This window comes from Mycteria americana, chromosome Z (assembly GCF_035582795.1).
Source record: "Mycteria americana isolate JAX WOST 10 ecotype Jacksonville Zoo and Gardens chromosome Z, USCA_MyAme_1.0, whole genome shotgun sequence".
Taxonomy (NCBI): domain Eukaryota; kingdom Metazoa; phylum Chordata; class Aves; order Ciconiiformes; family Ciconiidae; genus Mycteria; species Mycteria americana.
Window position 1 is genome coordinate 50,020,098 of NC_134396.1, and position 22,521 is coordinate 50,042,618.

The window sequence follows — 22,521 nt, forward strand, 5'->3', positions numbered from 1 at the left end:
AACTCAAGAACAAGGCCTGTTTGTGGACAACAGCCACTTGTATTCCTTGTATTCTCACCTGAAAACCTGAAGTTATCAGTGGGAGTAGAAAGAAACTTAGGAAGGCTCAGGCTCACATTGAGAGGTACTGCTGAATACCTGATGCATCTCCCCAGACATTATCCTGACAGCCTGGCTGTCTCTAGCAGGTGAAGGCCACATCAGAGGTCTGAACACAGAAAGCCAAGTCTCATCTGGAGTTCTTCTTGCGCTCTATCAGAGAACAGGTCTTGCTGAATTGGCCCAAACTTCGGCTCTCCACATGCTCTGCTCTTGAGGCTTCCAATTGAAAGCCACTGAACTGGCATGTGACCACATTAAAGGGCAGTGAGCTGTTTGCACCAGGTGTATGAGTAGTCTACACATCAACCAATAACTTGCCAGTTTGCCAGAGGCATAAGACAGATGCTAATGCAAAGATCACCCTGACACAAGAACATTTGCTTCCATTGAATCCATCTCCTTTCCCTCTCCATAAACAGGTCAGAAATACTTAGCCAACTGTTTGCTTACTCCAAGCCTCACCATTAATGTTTCTTTTCACACCCATCTTGGCAAGCTAATCTGGAAACATTTTAGAACTCATGCTGCAGAATTCTCATTGTAATAGCGCAAAGTCTATTCACCACAGAAGCTAAGTTTTACCTCTGCTCAAATTTGACCTCAGGCCTCCAGCAGTCAAACTGCTTTCTGCTCTGCTTCCAGGTCCAGCTGGATGCCTCCAACTGCTGGAACACAAGAGAACACCAATAACATTCCAATAGCAGGGAGGGCTCTTTTGCTTTGAGACTGCAGTAACTTCCACCCAATGCTCATGATTCCAAATTTTGCTGCAGGAAAAGCTGGATTATGAGAAGACCTTCCCTCATTTTTCCTCCTGAACAGAAGCCAAGTGACTCAGAAGTGAGCCACTTTCCAGGAATGAACAACAGAGATTTGTTCCCCTGCCTTGGTGTGAGAGCTTGGCATAACCTCTTGATGTGAAAAGCAATGTCTTGAAACAGCCTGCATTATGACGGAAATCCTATGTAAGTCCAAGTATAGCTCATTACCCCAGGAAGAAGTGTTCAAAGCAACTTTACATTCCAACAATCCTTATAAAGAAAGACTATTAGGCTAGTCAGAGCAAGGGCAGGAGGGGAGAAGTCCCTTTATGATAAGTATCAATAAACCAGCAATAAAAAACATTAATATCTTCCACAGAAAGTATGTACTGAAATAAAACAAACAAGCAAGCATACCCTGCCCAAGACAGGAAGTACACTTTTTTCTTTGTGGGTGGGGAGGGGTGGGGAAGAGGAGGGGGTGGGTGTTGGTGGAGTTGAGGGAGACTGATTAAAAAAACAAAACACGTGGGAAGAAAACCTAAATCCTGGTGGACTGGAAGAACAGCAGTACTGCTTCCAAAGGATATGAAAACTGTCCTTGGACACGTATTACTTTTATGGCAGAGGCAAAGAAAAAAAATTCAATTTCTTCAGTTCCCTGAAGGCAGAATTTTAGTCTACATGGCCTTCCCCCTCAACACCTAATTTTCTGTTAAATAAGCAGTGATTAAACATTATAACTGCCATCTTAAAATTCATACTTTCTGCAGACTTTACCTCTTCAGAGGTGCTTTGATGCTGTTCAGCTACTTAATCCTTACACATGCTGTTTAGCTACTTACTCCTTATGCATTTCTCAGAAAGACATAGAAGGGGAGTAGGGATGCCCTTTGTATTTAGAAGGAAAAAAGAATGCAAAAAAACCTCCACAAGATTCTGTACGTTTACTGCTGCTTGGCAATAACCAACTCCAGATGTTGTTACAGACTGTTGCATCATAATACTACATCCATGGTTTGCTTGTAGGTTTTCTTGACCTTTCTGATCGGTAGCACTGACCTTTGGGATTCATGGATCATTGTTCCATGGGCTAAATGGAGCAATTCAAATGGCAACAATGCAAAACAGAAACTTTGGCTCAATCAAAACCTGTGATTCTCATTCCATATTCTGAAGCTTCTAAGCTGTGTAAAAGAGGATTTATTCCCTGTGGTAAGTGGGAATGGAAGCCCTCTTGGAAACAGAGTGCAGTGCAGGTATTTTCATACACACCTGTTAGGACAATGGTTCTCACAAGCCCATGACACAAACTACCGTGTCCCAAAAAATTTGTTCTAAGGTTAGCGCAAGCATAATCAATTCTCCTTGAAAGACATTCTAATACCAATGTGGTGGCTATTTCAAACAAGCTAAAACTTTCCAATGTCAGGACAGAGAAGCTTGCAGCAAATATGACTATTTCCTGCAGTTAGATCAGTCTTGCTACTCATGGCTGCTACTGATGCTCACAATGCCCTTGCCAGCTCTCTTCAGGCACACAATCTCACTCTTTCACAGGAATCACCTTGAGAGGGGAAAGGAGTGGAAGAAGAACCCATTCATAATGTACATGACATTCAACATTTACACAGAAGGAAGACATTTTCTTGAATCTTGTCTGCCTGTGAGAGTCTCTGCTTACTGAAAGCTTACTGAAAAGTACCGAATGAGATAAGCACTGATCAAAAAGATTTTTAGTGAATATAAATATTTATCTATATTTATACATTCAAGATGATATTGCAAGGGATATCTAGATGTGAGCAAAAGTGAGTTTATTAAAACCAAGACAAAATATGCAACTATTTCCCTGATAGCTGGAGGTTTAAGTTCAATGAGAATTACTCAGGAGTTATCTTCTCTGCATGTAACTAACTTTGAACATGGACTTACTTGGGACAGGGGAGGGGGCAGAGAAGAAAGGGAAGTGGACAGAGGCCTCCCTCCAGACTTAATTGCTCTGTGATACATGGTGGGGAAGAAGTTGCCTACAGGAACAAAGTATATGGCAGACTGAGGCAGTAGACTGATGTAGCCAGAAGAGCTGCCATATCTGATTTAACAACACCAGATGAGATGTTCTCTCAGCCAGATGAGTTGTGCTCTTAGCTTCTTTTAGCCACCTGCTAGCATTCCCCATAGACTGTACAAGGCAAGGACTTACACTGTACAAGGACTGCTGCTTAAAAACTCCTAGATATGATTTCTTCCATAGACATGGTGGCTACATGGTGAAAAGCAACACAGAAATGTAAACTGCACATTGTTTCTAAAGAAACATCTAGCCTGTGAATGGTTGTGTCACTATGATTAAAAAACAAAACACAACTGATAGCTCAAAACATAGCCTGAAGCTGCCCTGATGACTATTGACCATTATTTTGTCTTTGTTATTTTTCAGAAAAATGCCATGAAAACAAAAAGAAGTCAAAACTTTGGAAGTGATATCTGATTCATCTACAAGAGATCTTTCCCTCTGACCAGGATTCCAGCAAGAGTAGGCACTATCAGTACTCTGTTTCCTCCTTTGGCAGGACTTAAGAGCCACACAGCATCTGCATACTAAACCATCTGTTTTTTTTCCTGTTCACTGCAAGAAACAGCGATCATTATTTACCACAGCAATCATTTGCAATTTTGCAAATGCCAAGTTGAAAGAAACAGTGATCAGCCACAGTGATTATTTGCAATTTTGCTCACTTTGACTTGCTTTCCCAAGGAAAGTGTTGTCCTAGTTGCAATCTTTCTGTTCTGCCACTCAAGTTGAACTACTGTCACAATTGAAGAACTCTGATCAGTACCTAAGCACCTAATGAAGATGAATTACCAACTGTTGGATGTAAAAGCCTTCAGATATGACTCCAAATCTTAGGATGGGAGATTCAGTAAACTCAAAGTCCAACACAGTCCTGCACATGCATACAGCAAGAATCATTAATGTAGACATGAAAGATGGTCTACATTTGCTGTTCAGCTCTGGAGACAAAATGGTTTAGTTTAGAATTCCATTTCCACGTGAGTAGACCAAGAAAGCTGCTCAGTTGTCATCACATCCAGCCATAGATTTTTGCTTCTCACAATCCAAGGCCTTGCATGCAGTAAAAGACAGCTGACTTGCTCGCACAGAAAAAGTGATAGGGATATCAACATTGAAATTACTGGGAAAATGTTTCAATCCATCCCCTTTGGCCTATGATCCCTTTACTCATCGAGTCAGCTCAGCAAGTGATTGATGGAAGGACCAACTAGTACCTAGCATTTGTAAGACTGCAAATGCACTACACTGAGCTGTCCAGCTGCTAATATTCAGTACCTTGCACTTGCTTGCAGATTTGTCTGTAGTTATTATACTACTCAGGCAAACCCTGACTAGATGCCCATTCTTAGTTGAAACTCCATTTACAGAGTAACCTGTTAGTCATGCAGTGTTGGTTTTTTCCCCTTGGACAACATTTTTATGTAACAGTACAGAACATGAAGTGGTGTTTGAATGTATGCAGCTATTGAAAAAATGCTCTAAAGTATACAGTCTATCAAGAGCATCACTCAAGAGCATTTGTCCTTACACAGATATCTAACCACAGCAAATAAATCTGGTTAGCATTCAGCAGAGCATCATGAAGAACAGACCCTACTGTCAAGGAAAGCAAACCACAGTCATGCGAACACCATAAATCAGTCCTCCTCTTCCCTTCTTGCAACAGAGGCATCACAAATTATGAAGAGTAACATCTAGTATTTTCCACTTAGGTCATCAGAAAATGTCATGTTATAAAAATTCATTCCAGTCATGATCTTGATGCATATGACTGAGTCAACACTTTCTGGTAATTTTTCCAGTTACGCTCTTATTTTCCAATATGCGTCTCTAAACCATTAACCAATGTGCATGCAAACATTCACAATGCACAAAACCACACTCAAAGAGACAATTGTGGAAAGCTGGATTTTTTTGCTGGGTGTTTTGTTCTTTGTTTGTCTTTAAAGAAAGATACAAAAAGATCCTTAAAAACGCGATTAGGAGAGGCTGTCTGTTGATATGTTTTATATTCAACCATAATGCCAAGTTTCCTCAGTGATGATGCATCTCACAACCAAAGGAAAGGGCAATAATAAGTGCTACTCAGCTTAACATACAAAAGCAATGATATATCTGAAAGACACCACATTTTTTTTCCTTTGTCTCATTCTTCCCTTTCTATTTCAATTTAGACAGGAGCACAGACACCTTCTAGCTCACCTCCAGCTGTGCTACAGCCATAACAGCTGCTACAGGACTTGCTTAAGAAAAGCTCAAGAGGGCTCAGCTATGCCATCACACCTTTCTGCCTTGCAGCCCATCCCAACCAAGTGTAACTGTTTTACAAACCACACGAGAGCTACAACACCCCGAGCCACAAAACCCACTGCTTCTTCACATAGCTTTTCAAATTACCCACTCAAGAGAAAATGAATGCAGATTTCAAAGCAAGTCCAGAGTTCCTCCAGGCAAGCCTCATTTCCCCCAGGTTTGCCTGGTTTGTTCTTAATTGCTAATCTGACCTACAACAGCATCAGTATTGCATGCCTACATCCTGCTTCATAAAACCAAGCTGTATGCGAACTCTCCCACTCCAAGCCACCGACATATGAAACTTAACAAGGCAGAACCAAGAGCAAGCTCAGATGAAGATTGAGTATTTCCATATTCTTTTTGCACACATTGATATTGCTCATGAAATTCAGTCACAGTGGCACAACATGGTCCAGCAGCAAGCAGAAACACACTGTAGGCTTCCTAGATCTTTGCATGGGTAGGCATGACAGAAAGAAATGCACATATCAGCACACCAACACACACCAAAACAAGACGAGGCTTACCTGACCCCATCCAGAAAGGGCAGGCTGCTCCCACAGAAAATATCCTCCAGTAATTTTAGCAACCAGAATGGTAATGAACAGCTGAGTTTGCATAGGTATTTGAGCTCCTCCAAAAGAGCATTTTCAAGCAGAGTTCTTCATAGCCAGAAACCAGAGAAGGAGAGAAGATGTATGTTGTCGCCAGCCTACATAAAATGCACAGTGCACAAAAGAAGTTGTGTTTCTGACCACTTCCCACTGAAGTTTTAAGCTCATTTTATGACACTGCTGTGAAGCCACATTAAAATGTTGGTAAACTGATATGGGAAGATATTCAGTCTCTGTGGCAAGCAGACACAGAACTGGCTGAATCTTCAACCCTCATTTACTTTTAAGGGTAAGAAAAATCTCCTCTGGTTTGGGTTACAAAACCAAAAAAGATGCAGGAGAAACTGTAGCTACCATGTTACAGCTGATGTCAGAAATAGAGTCCATTTGCTCAAGGTTTCACTCATGTTTTGCCACTAGAGAATTTCAGAATTTGGATGCAAAGCCAGCAGGCAAGAATTCTATCCATTTACCAGAAAGCTAAGCACAACAAAGATGACAAAATATCACAGTTGAAAGGTATCTTGTTCCTTCCAAGAAGCATTATGTTTACTTCATCACATGCTTAACTAATAATTCCAGTACCATCTTGTTTGAGCTTACCTAACTTTTCTGTACAGTGTAGAGAAAAAAACTGAGTGGAACGAGAACGAATGTAATATGAAGGCACGATTGAGAAAGTACTTCTGAGGAAAAAAAACCCTCACTAGTTTAAAAAAAAAAAAAAAAAAAAAAAAAAAAGAACCCCCAGCAGGACCTTTGACTTGAACACAGCTAGCTGGGGAAAGGGTAGAAATTCCTTCTGACTTCATAGCGCATGTCATGTCCACTAGTTTTCTTTTAAAAAAATAAAACCGGGTTAGGGTAGAAACATTTAGTCCCAGGGCTGTAATCCTGGTACTAGCTTGCTTATTAAAATGCTGCTCTTAAACATTTTCATATGGGCTTCAAACACTTCCTTTGGCTAAAAGCCTCTTTGCAAAAGAACAAGAGGAAAGAAAAGAGGAAAACAAAGCATAACTTTGAAGAAGAGACATATGAGTGCGACAAGGGACTTTTGTCTCGCTTTTTGTCCCAAGTGCTGCTAGTCTAATTTTTTCTTTTAGCATCACTGTTCCAGCTCCAATTAACGAATCCTTATAAAGCTCATCAGCAACAGTCCACGTCTCTCTCAGGCTGCTGACTCTTCATTCTCTCCATTCTCCTTTTGAGCAATGTTACAGAAGAACAATAGAACTGGGACCAGTTTGGGAAGATTGAGGGCTGAACTGGTAAGTCAGGAAGATGTACCACTGATGTTCCCCAACCAATAAAGTAACACTCCTCCCAGAGACAACAGCGAGAGTTTACAGTGCCCCCTTCCTTTTCCATGCAAACCACAGTGGTATCAGTCACCTACACTTCCACCACACTTCCAGCTGGAAAGCACCCAGAATTCTTGCCAACAGAGTCCAGGCATGCACATACAGGCCCAGTCCAGCCTGCAAGCCCATCTGTCCAGCCTCTGCTCCTTCATCCCAGGAAGGGATAGTGAACAAATGTCAGGAATCATACTCACTGCTGCAACAGCAACAGCATGCTTTCAGCATGCATAACTCCCATCCAGTGCTACCTCGAGAAAACTGGGATATTTATGAATGAGCCCCTGCTCAAGCTATATTTCAGCAGGTTGCTTCTTTATGCCTCACAAGCACCTGTCTGGTCTTTCTGGTGATTAAGTTTAAAAAGACCAGTACTGGGAGCATACTGGCATGGTGGCAAAGCTGGAAATGGATCGAGATCAAACAAACATGGATTCCCACAAGCTAGCCTGGGATATCCTGATTCTTACAGCTGTTTCTCACTTTCACAGAACAGCTACAGATGAGTTGCAGGATCATAGGCTAAGTTAGGTTAAACGAGATCTCAGGAAGTCATCTTGTTCAATCTCCTACTCAAAGCAGTGCTAGCTGTGAGGTCAGATGAGGTTACTCAGGTTCTGGTTCCTCAGTCCAGTCTTGAAAAACTCCAAAGATGGAGACTACAAAAACTCACTGGGCAACCTTCTCCACCATTTGACTGTCCTCACAGTGAGAATTTTTTTTCGTTACATTCAGTTGGAACCTCTCATTTCAGTTTATGTTCACTGCCTCCCACCCTTTCCAGGCATGGAAAGGACAGATGAACACTGATGAAATCAGAAGGAATCGCAGTCTACAGAACTCTGCTTTCAAGAGAAAATACAAAACAGTTTCATTTTTAATTTACTTGATCCAGTTTAAGGGTTTACACAACTCACATGAATCTTTACAGGACAGGGAGAAGTTCCCTTAGCTGCAACTCATGCACAGGTATGTTCTACATAAGAGAATCCTTTGCAGCAAGCTAGCACTCATCTTTCCTGTCTCACTGGATGGCCGGAGCAGTGAGACATCTTCAAATTCAACATACCTGGTGCTAGGGAGGAGGAGTGGGGGGAGGAAGGTGGAAGAGAGATGGGAGGGAGACTAAGATGAACTTGAACAGAATGGCAGCAAGTTGCTTAATCCAGCAAGATATGAAATGAGAAAACAAGGACCTCTTTCACCTTTGTAGCCAAAAGATTTCGAAGATTTTCACTGAATTCAGACTGCACTGAATTATTCTCACACTAGAGTCACAGTTCTCTTTTTTGTACTTCTCAAGAGACAGATCCTCTTGGACCACACAGACCTCAGTGTTCCTCAAACTGCTGCCAGTAGCATCCCTGTCATGAAGGGACAGGCAATTCAAATCCAATATTAAAAGGACCACTGTTCTTAAGAAAAGCAGCCCAAAAACTTGAAACTTGTCTGGGGGTGAGGGGGATGGGGTAGAGGGAGAGGGAAGACCTGTGGTAACTGACAGGCTAAAACAGACACAGAATTGAAGAAGCATGTTAAGAAACTTAAATATAACCCTCTATGCCAAAGGCAATGCTGTGTTCAAACCACATACAGGCACCAAGGAATAAGCACCGTCATACAGAATCACAGAGTCGTATAGGTTGGAAAAGACCTTTAAGATCATCGAGTCCAACCATAAACCTAACACTACCAAGACCACCACTACACCATGTCCCTAAGCACCTCATCCAAACGTCTTTTAAATACTTCCAGGGATGGCGACTCAACCACTTCCCTGGGCAGCCTGTTCCAATGCTTTACAACCCTTTCAGGGAAGTAAAATTTCCTAATATCCAGTCTAAACCTCCCCTGGCACAACTTGAGGCCATTTCCTCTTCTCCTATCAACCCTATACTTTACAGATGTTGCTTGTATTAGGAAAGTAGATAGGTTTTGTCTAAGTAATCCTCTTGATCAAAGAGGCTTGAAACTACTGCTTCTGTATCACCGTGATGCAGGGAGTCTTCCAAACTGTGGGCAAGGGTTTAATAGCATTTTGAGCTCAATGGTTTCTCTTTTCCAACCATCCAAGCATCCTTTCCTTCACTTCGTTTTTTGTGGAAGAACATAGGCCAGATTCATCAGACACTGAGCATGTAAATTGCATGAATGAAGTTAAGTTCCTTCCACGTGCACTCTCACCTAGTCTGTTATGATTCTGACCTACCTTTCCAAAGTTCTAGACATCTTGTTCCCATTATTTTGAGCGTAAGTTGTGTCTTAATTAGAAGCACCAAGAAACTGAAAAAAACCTCAATTTATATTCAGGCTTGTGATTCAAGTTTCACCATTTAGTCCATTTCCAGACTACATCAAGTCATAAGAGCAAGATGAGAGTGTTGAAACGGGGTGGGGAGGGGAAGACTTTTAAATCTTGGCTTAAACCCATTCTGGACAATATGTTTGTACACTGTAAGCAACAAAATTATGTGCATGCAACTGATGCATTGAGTGGCAAGACACGGGGTCTCTCTCTTTCCAACTCCTATTCCAGACCAAGGTCAGGGGATGGTTACTCTTTCATGAAAAGGCCAATTTTACAGTTACCCAGCTGTACAGAGGAGAGATGAAGAGCTATTTTTTTATCTTCACACATTTGTAAGCTGGTATGCACTATTCAGAGCAGCAAGCACCGCCATAATATTAAACATCAGAGAGAATGCCTTAAACTATTTTAGGGAGGAGACAGATTTAAACATAGAGGAATGTTATTCATTTTATGCACAGCTGGTTTCCACCCCCAGTTATGCATCTAGTTATAGCAACCGCCAACACACCACGGTCTCTCCCAACGTGAGAAATAAGACTATGCATTCTGGCGTTATCTCCTCACACTCACTGCTGGGGTGTGAAGTGCTCCATGAAGACAGGTAGAGAAGTACTGATCATCGTGGCAACTGGCCATGGATCTAAAGTGATACAGTTTCATAGCACATGTGAGATTTATTGCTTTGCTCAGAGAGAAGGTAAAAGACTTGTGCTGAAGCAGATCCAGCATTATTTCAAACATGCCTCAATTCATGCACATCAGATGTAATGCAAAGGAACAAGTCCTCTTCTATAATTGTCCGTAGACAACTCCTTTCCTTTAAGTAATTGCTGAATGAAATCTCTGTCCAAATTTCTAATGAAGTGAGAAACAACTTGAAATAGATGCTGAAGGCCAGTACGTTTCTAACTAACATTAGTTCTAGCATATTTCAAAGAAGGAGCACAGCCGTTCAGAACATATGTCCTCACTTCTGCTGGGCTGCAAGGAATTCTGCACTAAATCAGGCTAGCAGCAGGTGATGGCCAAGCTCTATAAACACACACAGTAACACTAGCACTATGCTCCCGACGATGGGTATGCTCAGGATACACCGAACATCCCCTTCTTTGTCAGCTCTAGGAAGAGCTCCCCAAGATTTCCAGTGCAGCCCTTTAGAATAAACTCCCAACATGTAAATAAAGTCATCTTGTTACCAGTCACAAGCTTATTTCTGTGTGCTACTGAACTTCTTCAAATCTCACCCAGTGGCTCTCCACATTGCAAACAATGACTTGAGAGCACATACACATAAAATTATAGAGTGAAGAGTTACCTTGCACTTTTTCCCACTTTTTTTAAGAAAAAAAGCTTAAAACTTGTTCTGATAGAATGACCAGCATGTAGTCTTATTCACACCATCTGGCAACAGCACAATGAACATAAGAGTTCTAGTGAGGAATCCACAATACCATATGAGATGGTTGATGAAGGATAAATTGTCATTTCGGGCTGATTTCTAGTCATGGCTAGCCTAGTGTTAGATCCTCAAATAGAACCTAGAATTGGAACACACACAAATGCAGGAACAAGAGAAGAAGCTTAAAGTCTTTTGAACACTATGCCTGCTCTTGAGCTTAGTGGGCAAACACACTGCCTCTTCTGTGTTGGCTACAGCTGTTTGCCATGTTCAAATACAAGCAGATAGCAAATCTTAAACAGAGCCACTACAGTGCTTAAAGATTACAAGTTGGCTTACTAGGCTCAGTGACCTTCAATAGGCCAGAAATGTTCTTTCTAAACATCCCATGTTGTGTGTGCTAATCTATGCAACCTAATATTAGTAGTAATATCAAAGTAATTATCATTGCTCTTTTTGCATTATTTGCAGTGGTAAACTTGGCGCCAATAAGCAAGATGCCAGAGGCCACCTGTTAAAGGATCTTACAAGAACTGACTCACCACCATTGTGCTGTAGTGACTATTCAGATGAAGTTACATGTCTGAACAAAAAAACAGCCTCTCCAGTTACAAGGGAAACTGACACCCAAGACCTTTTGAAGTAGGTGCAGGTTCATGGGAATGCTGTTTTCCCCACACTCCCAGCATTTCTGTGGTAGCTTGCAGCAAGACAGAGCTACTGCTCCCAGCATGTCCACGGGGAGCTCCCAGTAAAGACAGATGCACTGCCTTTCCTAGGCTGCCTGTCACTCATTGGAGATTCCATTGTGATTCAGGCACAGACTCTTACCGCAGTCCCTAGAAAGAGGCAATGAAGGACATTAAGGCATTTGCTCTTCTAGAACTGCCTGCACCTGGAGAGGAGGCTCAGCTTTCTGCATCCACGGGAGGGAGGCAAAGCACAAAATCCTAAGGCATGACCTAGTTAAACTTGCTCACTGCTATTCTACTGCATAGCCAGGATGATGTATATAGAGACAGGATGATAAATACAAAGAAAAAGAAGAAAGCAAGGAGGATGCTAATGTTGTGAGCCTGTGAACAAAGCTGTGAATTTTCCTTTGGAATTCTCTCTAATATCCCCCTTGTTTAACCTCAAAAAAGATCCTATTGACAGAATCCTCACATCTATTAAGACTGCTCTGGATATAGGCTCTGCCCTTCCTCATCAAGCACTTCCCTTAGTTTATGTTCACCTTTGCTGCCTAATGCAGATGTGTCATCATCCGGGTTGATGAACTCATCAAACAACACAGGCAAGACAACAGGTATCTCTATGCCATGATCCAAATGCTCTAGAGCACCCCTAGAAACAATTTCCAGCTCTTCAGGTCCAGCACGCAGATCCTTCTCCTGTACCAGTCACCCACCCTACAGCATGTACACAAGCTCGTCTGTTCAGTCTGCCCTACACAGACCAGGGTTATATGGGGAAGGACATGTTCCTTTCAGATTTCAGTACCTCCAGAAGACTTGAATTCAGCTTTCCATTTATGGCCAGAAGCCCTTTTGCAACTTACTTAGATCTTCCAGTCTTCAGGGAGTACTGGTAGCATGCTGCTGTGATTCAGGACTGACTCAATGCACATGGAACACTTCCCCTGATGTCATGAGTCAGCATATCCCACCTACAAGATTTAACATGCCCAGGTCCCAGGACAACTGTGTGACTAGCCTGTTATGAGAAATCCATCAATAACAAAACTGAATTCCTGCTTCCTCAAACACCTGCCTTTGACTGTATGGAAAGAGATTTTTTATGCCCTGAGTAGCCTCTAAAGTTATCCCAAACAGAAGAGAGGCACAGTTTATATTTCATCAATAGTGTTATGACAGCCTTCTGAAGTTTGTTCACAACACAGTATTTGCTCTATGTGAAATACCACATGGCATGTTACATCTCAGGGAAAGTAACTCTTTTCAGAAATGCTACCCATTGAAGTCTACATAATTCTGAAATACAAGAAGAGGGGTTTCTCCCTGTCTACCATATCCCTGAGGCAGATGCATGACACAGAGGCCAGAACCCCATGCAAGGGCTGATGCCCCTGGCACAGTGCTAGGTGATGCCTAAAAAAGCAAAGGAAAAACATGGTGTACATTCAAACTTCAAGGCAGAGCACAGATCTGAGGCACTTCTAGACCTCTAAGAAATCAAGGCTTACCTCAACTTTCAAACCACTGTCCTAACTCAAGGGCCTAGCCTGCTCTGACTCTCCTTCACTACCCCTTCTAAAGCCCAGAAAGCACAGCTGCTGATCTGGAAAAGACAGCAGTGTTCTTGCCAACACACACCCCTCAAGGTAGGCATGCCCCTCAGATAATGCTTTTTACTTCCCTGTCACAGGACCCTCCCTCCCTCATTTTTGATAATGTGGTTCCAAATTAGTTTGAGACTTGAACTGACCTTAATTTTACTATCATTCAAGTAAACTGATTTTTATATTATAGCACGTATCATGCTAGGCACATTGCACTAAAAAAATTTTGAGTTGGAGGTAAGGGGCTCCCTTCAAAGCCAAAGCAGCAAGTTAAGAAGGGCAACAGATGCAGTCCGTTATCTCATTCTTGTAGCCAGTATTCTTTATCATACCTTAAAAGGATACAGTCTTTGTGCAACAACTTGGCTGACAGCATATCTCCATCTGAGCGATGATCCAAAATTGTTCTCCTCCAAAGGTGAGTTTTAGATGCACTCTATGATCCAGCACACAGATGGCTATGATATAGACTGCCTTGATTTGGCATTTGACTGTAAATGTTTCATGTAGCCTGAGGACTTGACTTAATTCCTTCTGAGAGGCAGAGATACCTGGAAAAGCTGTGTCAGCACATGCAGTTGTCAGGAGAAAGTGGAAAGGCACTCTCCCTTCCAGCTCACAGGGTATGGCTGGGATAGGGCCTTATGACTTTAGGGGGATTTTAAATGGAAAAAAGATAGCCACCTTTTTCCCCAGCATAACTATATCTATGAATTGAGGGCACCTTTCCTCCTCTCAAGTAAGGGATTACGACAAAAAACAAACAGACCCCTCTCCAGCATTTGACATCCAGTGCAGGCTGATGGGAGTAAATACTCAGGTGGAACTTAACTTCTCTTCCTCTAGCATTCCCTGAGAAGAATGAATGACGGAACAGCCTGGATGTTATGGGCACTGCCACTCTGGCCTGACAGTGTCTCAACTATTCACTTCTCTTCAAATGCAGCATCTCCAGTCACTGCTCATCTCTGAAACTCTCTCTCAAGCATGAAGTACCTCCTACACCAAATACAAGCAATGACACTTGGTTATAGGCTTACAGGTAAGGCAGCAGGTAAGCCTTACAGGTAAGGCAGCACAGGCTTGTTTCTGTGGCAGGCCACATGCTATTGCAGCAGCTATTGCAGCAGCTACAGACTGACACTAGGGGAAAAATAAGAATTGAAAGCTTGCATAAAAAAGCAGTGGAAACACCATACTTACACTTCGATAGACAGTCTAGCCCTTGCAAGGGAACAATGGGGATTTATACTGTTGTTTCAAGAGAGAACAGAGTCCTTTCAGCTGTTAGACAGCTCAGATGTAAATCAGCACAGAGGGTTGCAGCTGTATGAGGAACCCCAGACACAGTAATGTTATCTCGCATTGTTTCTTCTTTCCTCTTCTGTTTGCCTCCAATCCTTCCTCATCTATTTCTTGCTAGGATGTGGTCATCCAGGCAGTATCAGCAATGCCAGTATCTTCTTAGCAGGTTACTTTTTTCTCTCTGGTCCACCTGCTTCTCAGGATCCTTAGAAATCAGCATCTTCTTAGCTATCTCTACTTGTTTTCATGCATGCATGCATGCATTATAGCAGCCAGGACAGGATCTCACTCCACGTACAGTCCAGGATACAATATGTCAGATAATAAGGTGACAGAGAACTTCCTTCACACATCTGAATTTACTCTGGGACATTCAATCCCCAAACAGGTTGGGGATAAGGCAAAGATGCAAGATTCTTCCTGTGGCTTTGGGTGCACACCCACCCAAGCTGAGACTCACACCACACAGCACACCAGGAACTGGATTCCGAGGGATTTTCTCTGAACCCCTGGCATGGACTTCCTGAAGACACTTATGAATATCAGCACAGGCCAGCAGATGTGTTTGGCTGCCAGAAGATGACAGCTTCTTATAAACATGCATTCGTTCTCAACATGCTCTACCTTAGCCTCAGGTTTCCTCGAAACCTTACCTTTTTCTTGAAAAGCCATTCCAAACCTTGGCATAAAGGTTGCTTTCTTTCAATCAACATAACCACAAATCTCGGAAGACTATTTTTTGGGGACACTATCAGCAGAAGAAACTTCAAGCCTGATTAAACCCAATTCTAACCACAGACAGCATGAAATCAGATAGACCATTGTTGTGGTTTAACGCCAGCCGGCAATGAAGCACCACACAGCCGCTTGCTCACTCCCCCACGGTGGGATGGGGGACAGAACTGGAAGAGTGGAAGAGTAAAAGTGAGAAAACTTCTGTGGGTTGAGATAAAGACAGTTTAATAGGTAAAGCAAAAGCTGTGCACGCAAGCAAAGCAAAGCAAGGAATTCATTCACTACCTCCGAGTGGCAGGCAGGTGTTCAGCCATCTCCAGGAAAGCAGGGCTCCATCATGCGTAATGGTTACTTGGGAAGACAAATGCCACCACTCCTAGTGTCCCCACCTTGCCCCTGCTCCAGCTTGGATGTCATACTGAGCATGACATCATATGGTATGGAATATCCCTTTGGTCAGTTGGGGTCAGTTGTCCCAGCTGTGTCCCTTCCCAGCTTGCTGTGCACCTGGCAGAGCATGGGAAGCTGAAAAGTCCTTGGTTTAGTATAAGCTCTACTTAGCAACAACTGAAACATCCCTGTGTTATCAACACTGTTTTCAGCACAAATCCAAAACATAGTCCCATACTAGCTACTATAAAGAAAATTAACTCTATCGCAGTCAAACCCAGCACAACCATTCAATAGTTTATTGAAATCATCAACTTCACGGCTTTTTTTTTTTTTAATTAAACATCAGCTGAGAACCAACTGCATCACAACTGCAAGCCCACAGGGTTTTCAGGGGGGAAGAATAAGTTTTGAATGAACATATTAGTTATTTCAGACATCATACATTTCTATTCAGGTGTAACCTTAGCTTCTCAAATTGAAATAATAGGGTCTTATTTCATATGGACATTTGCTTTTGCTTAGTCCTCTACTAACTCAAGGATCATGCAGCATGCTCAAAAACTTTAGGCTCCTATTTCAAACTAGCCCTTATACCTGGTTTCCAGAGTTGATCAGGAGTTAGGCTACATCTGTAAACAAGGAATAACTGACAAAAAGCTGGTTTGTTTTCTGTTTCTCCTAAAGTGCATTCTGCTGGTGTATGCAGATTCCCCCTCTCTGGCATTAACCCATTTTAAATACAGTCAGAAGGACTTCACCAGATTAGCTAAGCTAAATGGATAGCCATATAACATTCTGTTGTTCATCAGACCGCACACCTAACAAACAAACATAACAAACAAAGCAGTAAGCATTTTGAGGCCAACCAAACTGCAGTCCAAAGGTCTTCTTTAGAAGTAGTAGATACATAATTGAACACACCTGGGAAATATAAACTGAATCTTTAAAAACTCTCTGAAAAGATGCCTTTGGATTTTCAATTGTCAAGTAAAAGGCAAAGGCAACATCCGTGCAATAAAAAAACCAAACATAAAACCGCATGCTTCAATATAGTGGAATATAACCTGACCTCACCGAGGTTTATGGGAAGAATTTCTCTATTTCCACCAGCATTAGGACAAGACTGGAAACCAAATACCCGGATCTCAAAACACTAAACATCTTCAGGGAGATATCAAGCATCTTCTACTGGCTCAATCCAATGCATATTCAGAACACTTGCCATATCATTATACTCAATTAAACCCCAGTTTCGAAAGTGCCTTTAGCATGAGAGCTCCTCATGTTTGCTTTATAATAACATACAGAGCAGATATAACAGCTTATCAGCTGCACAAAACACTGATTTGGCAAAAGGGTGTCCTGCAATTGCAAGGGTAAACAAAGTTACTTTAGCTGAGCCATCCAGTATTGTCCACTAAACCATCCCATTTATGATGGCTAATCTGGAAAAGGAGATAGAATAAGCTCCTGTCCTAAACACAGGAAGAAAGAAATCAAAGCACTGTAAACTTCATAGTTAAAATTACAAATTCTCATAACTGCTGTATAAAGAGCAAGAACTTATTGGGACTAATTTGTTTTTCTGATAAATTACTCAACTAGAATGAATAGATTTACACCAATGAGAAGTAAAAGCTCCCAGACTCTCTGTAAGATACTGAAAACTTCCAAACAATATAGTCTACATGTAATTTCCTGTGTCTCTCTTCAGAAATGCTATTTAAGAAAAGAAAAATAGGAACACTTGCATGAAAAAAGGATCTTTGCATCCAACAGCCTCATCTTCCCCCACTGATTAATCTTTCCTGAGGGCCCAAAACAGGAGCTGCCAATAGAAAAGGAAAGCATACAATCAACTTAACTGGGCACAAGAGTGACTTTTGCCTCATAATGAGAAAAAGAGGACCTGCTGCACAAATCTGAGAAATGCACAACTGATCTGCACAAAGATGTGTGTTGACTGAGTCAAATCATCATAAATTAAAAAACATATAGCCCCATAGCTCAGAAAAGTTTACAGACTACAAGCCAACAAGTAGGAAATGGATGCAGATAATATGAGGAAAATACAGGGACAATACAGTCACATAATGCCAGGACAAGGGGTTCAAATAGTCCAAACTCCTACAACAATACCACCATTAACCACCTCCCTACATGACAGAAAAGGAAGGATGCTACCAAGAATAGCAGTTAAAGGCTCACAGATATCCTAAAGTGTCTCATTTTGACCATTGGTACAAAAAACCATCAGAGAAGCAAGGAAGGAATGAAGGAAGCTACACGAAAATGTAGTTTGCAGCCCTCCTCCAACAGAGGGAAGACCAAGAAGTCTGAATCTGATTGAGGAAAAAAAGACCGTAAGCAAATTCATCAACTGGTTTTAAGCAAACTAAGACAATGTCATGTTTTGGCCATCCCTACTATGTACACAGATGACAGCCTTGACATTGCCAAGCTGAGTAGTACACAATCCAACTCCCACTGCTTACAATTTCATCTTCCCACATGACAGTACAAAATATCTATATTCAATAGTGAGGTCCAGAGCAGTATTTTTAGATATCAAGACATGTGCAGGCACATGAAAAAGCCTCCACGACATTTACTGTTGACTACCCAAGCATCTTCAGAAACATGGTTTTGCATGCCAAAGGACATTTCTGTTTCATAGCAGCTGTAATATCCATGTGAACAGCCATGCAATTAAAGCTCACATGTGCAATTGTCTTGTCTTACCAGTCATTATTCTCTGGGCTTCATATGGTTCCATATAGCCAGTGTTCTCCCCTTTTCCCATTCTGTTCAACTCACTTTTGGCATCAAACGGATCTGAGTAGTCATCAGCTATCAATACCTGAAAGACAGGAAAGTAACTGTTACTAGATTCTCCAGTCAGATGTGCAAACTAGAGGGCAGTAACACCCTACCAGAAAAAAACCAGTTTCACACAGCTGCATCCTATGCCATCTTCAAAGTACAGTCTGAGTTCAGAGGACAAATACACAATTGCCACAAATCAATTACTAAATGGTGCTGAAATAGAAGTGTGCTCCTGTTCATACCAGAAACCTCACAAAGGCAGACTCTATGTCAAAAGATTTCTGACTAGTACAAGATATGGAATAAGTGGGATGGGCAAATTAGAAAGATCCAATCAGTCAGCACGTTCAATCCAGAGCAATTCTTATCAGAGAAGTTTGCTAATATTCAGTAAAACAGCACACTTTCACTTGCACTTACTTCACCTCCTCTGCTTTTTAGGTTTATCAGCTACACCTGAAAATATTGCTAAAAATTTTTCAAAGAAATACTCAAAGGCTATTCTTTTCACTGTATTAATAAGAAGCTTTGTAATTTTAGTTCTCAGCTGAAAAGGAACAAGACGGAAAACAAGCTTCTTGTTTAAACTTAGTTCCTTGAACCCATCTGTGCCAATCTTTCTCTCAAAGGAACATTATATTTACCTGTATTTTGTGAACTAGGACAAAAGGCAGCAAAAAGGAATTATCTGTCAGAAGAACAAGTTTTCTTCCTCCATTAGGAGACTAGAAAAACCGGAAGGTTAGAAAATCTCACTCCTTACTCTACATACCATGCTCCCCTGACCTGTGCAAAATCATTGTATGCTGTATAAGTCCCATCTTTATACAGGCTTTTTAATCAGCTGATTAAAGTAACAGGAATCATTCCTCCTTGTTACTGAAGGGGTAGAGTTAATCTTGGTTTCTAGAAGCTGACAAGGGGACCAGGGCAAAGAAAAAAATCCTCATATGAGAATTACTGCAGAGCACAGAGGTGTAATGTAGGACAGGCAAAAGAGTCTGAAGCAGAGAAAGCAGAGGCAGGCCTCAGCATCAGGTTCCCCACAGAATCATAAAATAATTCAGGTGAGGAAGAACCCTAGGAGATCACCCTGTCCAACCCCTTACTCAAAGCAGGGCAAGCCTAAAGGGTTCTGCCCTCAAGGCCTACTCTTTTTAAGAGGGATTTTTCAACCAAGACACTTTCTGTCCCACCAGTTACTTTACATCTTTAAGACCAGCACCAGTAAGGCTGACAGCAGACTGCTATTCCAACAGCTTCAACCTTTTCAACAAGGAACAAGGAGTACACTGCCAGCTATGAGAATGAAGCTGCATCTGCTTCTGTCTCCTGCTGCCAGCATACCCTACCAGACAGAGCAAAAACCAGGACACACAAGCATTTCCAGATCAAACACCTGCACAAATGCCATGGACTAAATGAACACTGTATTACAAAAAGTAGAGATCTCCTTTAAGATTAGGGAACAAAACATCTAACACACTTCGGAGTCATTACTCAGGCCCTGCAACACTGCTACACTGCAATTTTGTACTACTTACTTTGTTTACCAAAAAAACCCCCAAAACAAAACAAAAAAAACATCGACCTAAACAACATCACCACATTCCTCAGCATAAGCTCCCAACCCTGGACTACAGATCACTTGCCAAGCACAACCCAGAGAAGGGACATTTTAGAAGATGTATTTGTTATCAGTGAACACACAGATGTGAGTGTCAGAGCAAGACTTAGCTGTCCTACAGTCACAGGTTAACAGCTGGGATACCAAACTATCTGGGATGGATGTTTTAATTATAAGTTAATTGTTTTTTCCTCCACTCAGAGTTTAAAGTGACTGGAAGTTTCTGTTTGACCAGAAACCACCAGACTGACACGGTTAATAGAGGGAGGAAAAAATAATTCTTTCTCTCACTTAGTATCTGAAATTACTGCTTCATTATTGTGAAAAACAGTTAACCCAAAGGACAAAAGTACCCTCCCCCATGTCTGGCAACATATGCCCAAGCAGCAAATCAAGTGACAGCAGCTGCACACACTTAAGACAAAGACAACAATGTGTATCACGCAGCAGTAATTTCTCCTAGTCACAAGGACAGGTTTATCTCCAAACTGCTGCAGTTGAAATGCCATCCATTTAGTCTTCTGATGCAATCCTGTCAAGAGCTGCTGGATGGTAGCATGGGCTCTGTGCTGCTCTCCTATTACAAATTGTTGACAAGTAATACTTGCCAATCCTTAGCACAACTCTACTAAAACATGAAACAGAAAGCAGTCTAACACAGTTATTTGGTATTTCTTCTTCTCCATTTGCCAAAATATACTAGGAGGAAAATCACACGTATAAAATGCTGTCAAACAAGATAAAAATCAAGACTGATTTGCTTTAAGCATAATGGTAACATATTCAAGAGCTTACCGTACCAAACATGAACAGGACTAAAGCAACTAACCTGTTACTCAGAAGAGGTCTAACAAAGTAAAAGCTGCTTTCTAACAAGGAAATTAAAAAAAATGTAAGGAGGTCCAAACCCACATTATTTCTTTATTGTATTTATTACTATTATTATATTTAATTATCTGTAAGTCTGTACCACATCAGATTGAGGCTGGAAATATGTCCACTACAGTAATCCCTGCAGTGAAAACCTCCCCTAGCTTGGACAGTGGGTGTAAACTCCTCCCCTTCAGATGAATAATAGTGTCAAGAAGCACTGTGAGATTTTATACAGCTCACCATAACTACGTTTTCAATCAGGTCACCTATCAAATTTGTCAGATTGGGCAAACTGGCTCCCCCAAATGAAACCCCCCCAAAAAAAACCCAAACCAAAAAAAACAAACAACCCCCCCCCCAGACAAATCCCAAACCCACTTTTCAGCACTCAGTTAGGCAGAAAGAGCAGTCTGCTTCACCTTCCTAGAGCTGTATATGTGTATTCCCTTACTAAAACTAGCTTCACAGCTCTGAGCCGTCACAGGGCTCCCCAGGTGACTGCTACTGTTTCCATATATATTAAAATTTATTAATTCTCAGCCTAGATATAGCAGCTGGCCAGTGCCAACATTTGATTTCTTCTATACTTGCTAACAGCTATAAATTCTCCACTTCTAGGAAGGCTCAAGTTTTTCTATTTCTTTCAAAAAGAAGCCTTGATTCAAAAAGGCTTGAAAACCTCACATGAGTATGTTTGTTAGTTCTATTATAACATAACTACTGTAAATGTCTAAACTCCTTTCCACAATCCCATTATGGAAGATTATTTCTCCTGTTCTCAGAGATTACAGAATCACAGAATCGTATAGGTTGGAAAAGACCTTTAAGATCATTGAGTCCAACCGTAAACCTAACACTACCAAGACCACCACTACACCACGTCCCTAAGCTCCTCATCCAAACGTCTTTTAAATACCTCCAGGGATGGCCACTCAACCACTTCCCTGGGCAGCCTGTTCCAATGCTTGATAACCCTTTCAGGGAAGCAAAATTTCCTAATATCTAGTCTAAACCTCCCCTGGTGCAACTTGAGGCCATTTTCTCTTGTCCTATCACTTGTTACCTGGGAGAAGAGACCGACCACCACCTCTCTACAACCTCCTTTCAGGTAGTTGTAGGGAGCGATAAGGTCTCCCCTCAGCCCCCTTTTCTCCAGGCTAAACAACCCCAGTTCCCTCAGCCGCTCCTCATAAGACTTGTGCTCTAGACCCTTTACCAGCTTCGTTGCCCTTCTCTGGACATGCTCCAGCTCCTCAATGTCTCTCTTGTAGTGGGGGACCCAAAACTGAACACAGTGTTTGAGGTGCGGCCTCACCAGTGCCGAGTACAGGGGCACAATCACTTCCCTAGTCCTGGTGGCCACGCTATTTTTGATACAAGCCAGGATGCCATTGACTTTCTTGGCCACCTGGGCACACTGCTGGCTCATATTCAGGCGGCTGTCAACCAACACCCCCAGCTCCTTTTCTGCCTGGCAGCTTTCCAGCCACTCTTCCCCAAGCCTGTAGCGTTGCATGGGGTTGCTGTGGCCCAAGTG

At 41.9% G+C, this 22,521-nt stretch overlaps 1 protein-coding gene across 1 annotated transcript in view; it reads right to left on the bottom strand.

Annotated features, from left to right (window-relative positions):
* Positions 1-22,521, bottom strand: part of SHB (SH2 domain containing adaptor protein B) — an 89,059-nt gene that overhangs the window by 47,883 nt on the left and 18,655 nt on the right. Inside the window, exon 2 of the mRNA XM_075527248.1 lies at positions 18,401-18,518. Within this exon, the coding sequence (XP_075383363.1) occupies positions 18,401-18,518 (118 nt within the window). The remainder of the gene's footprint in view (positions 1-18,400; positions 18,519-22,521) is intronic.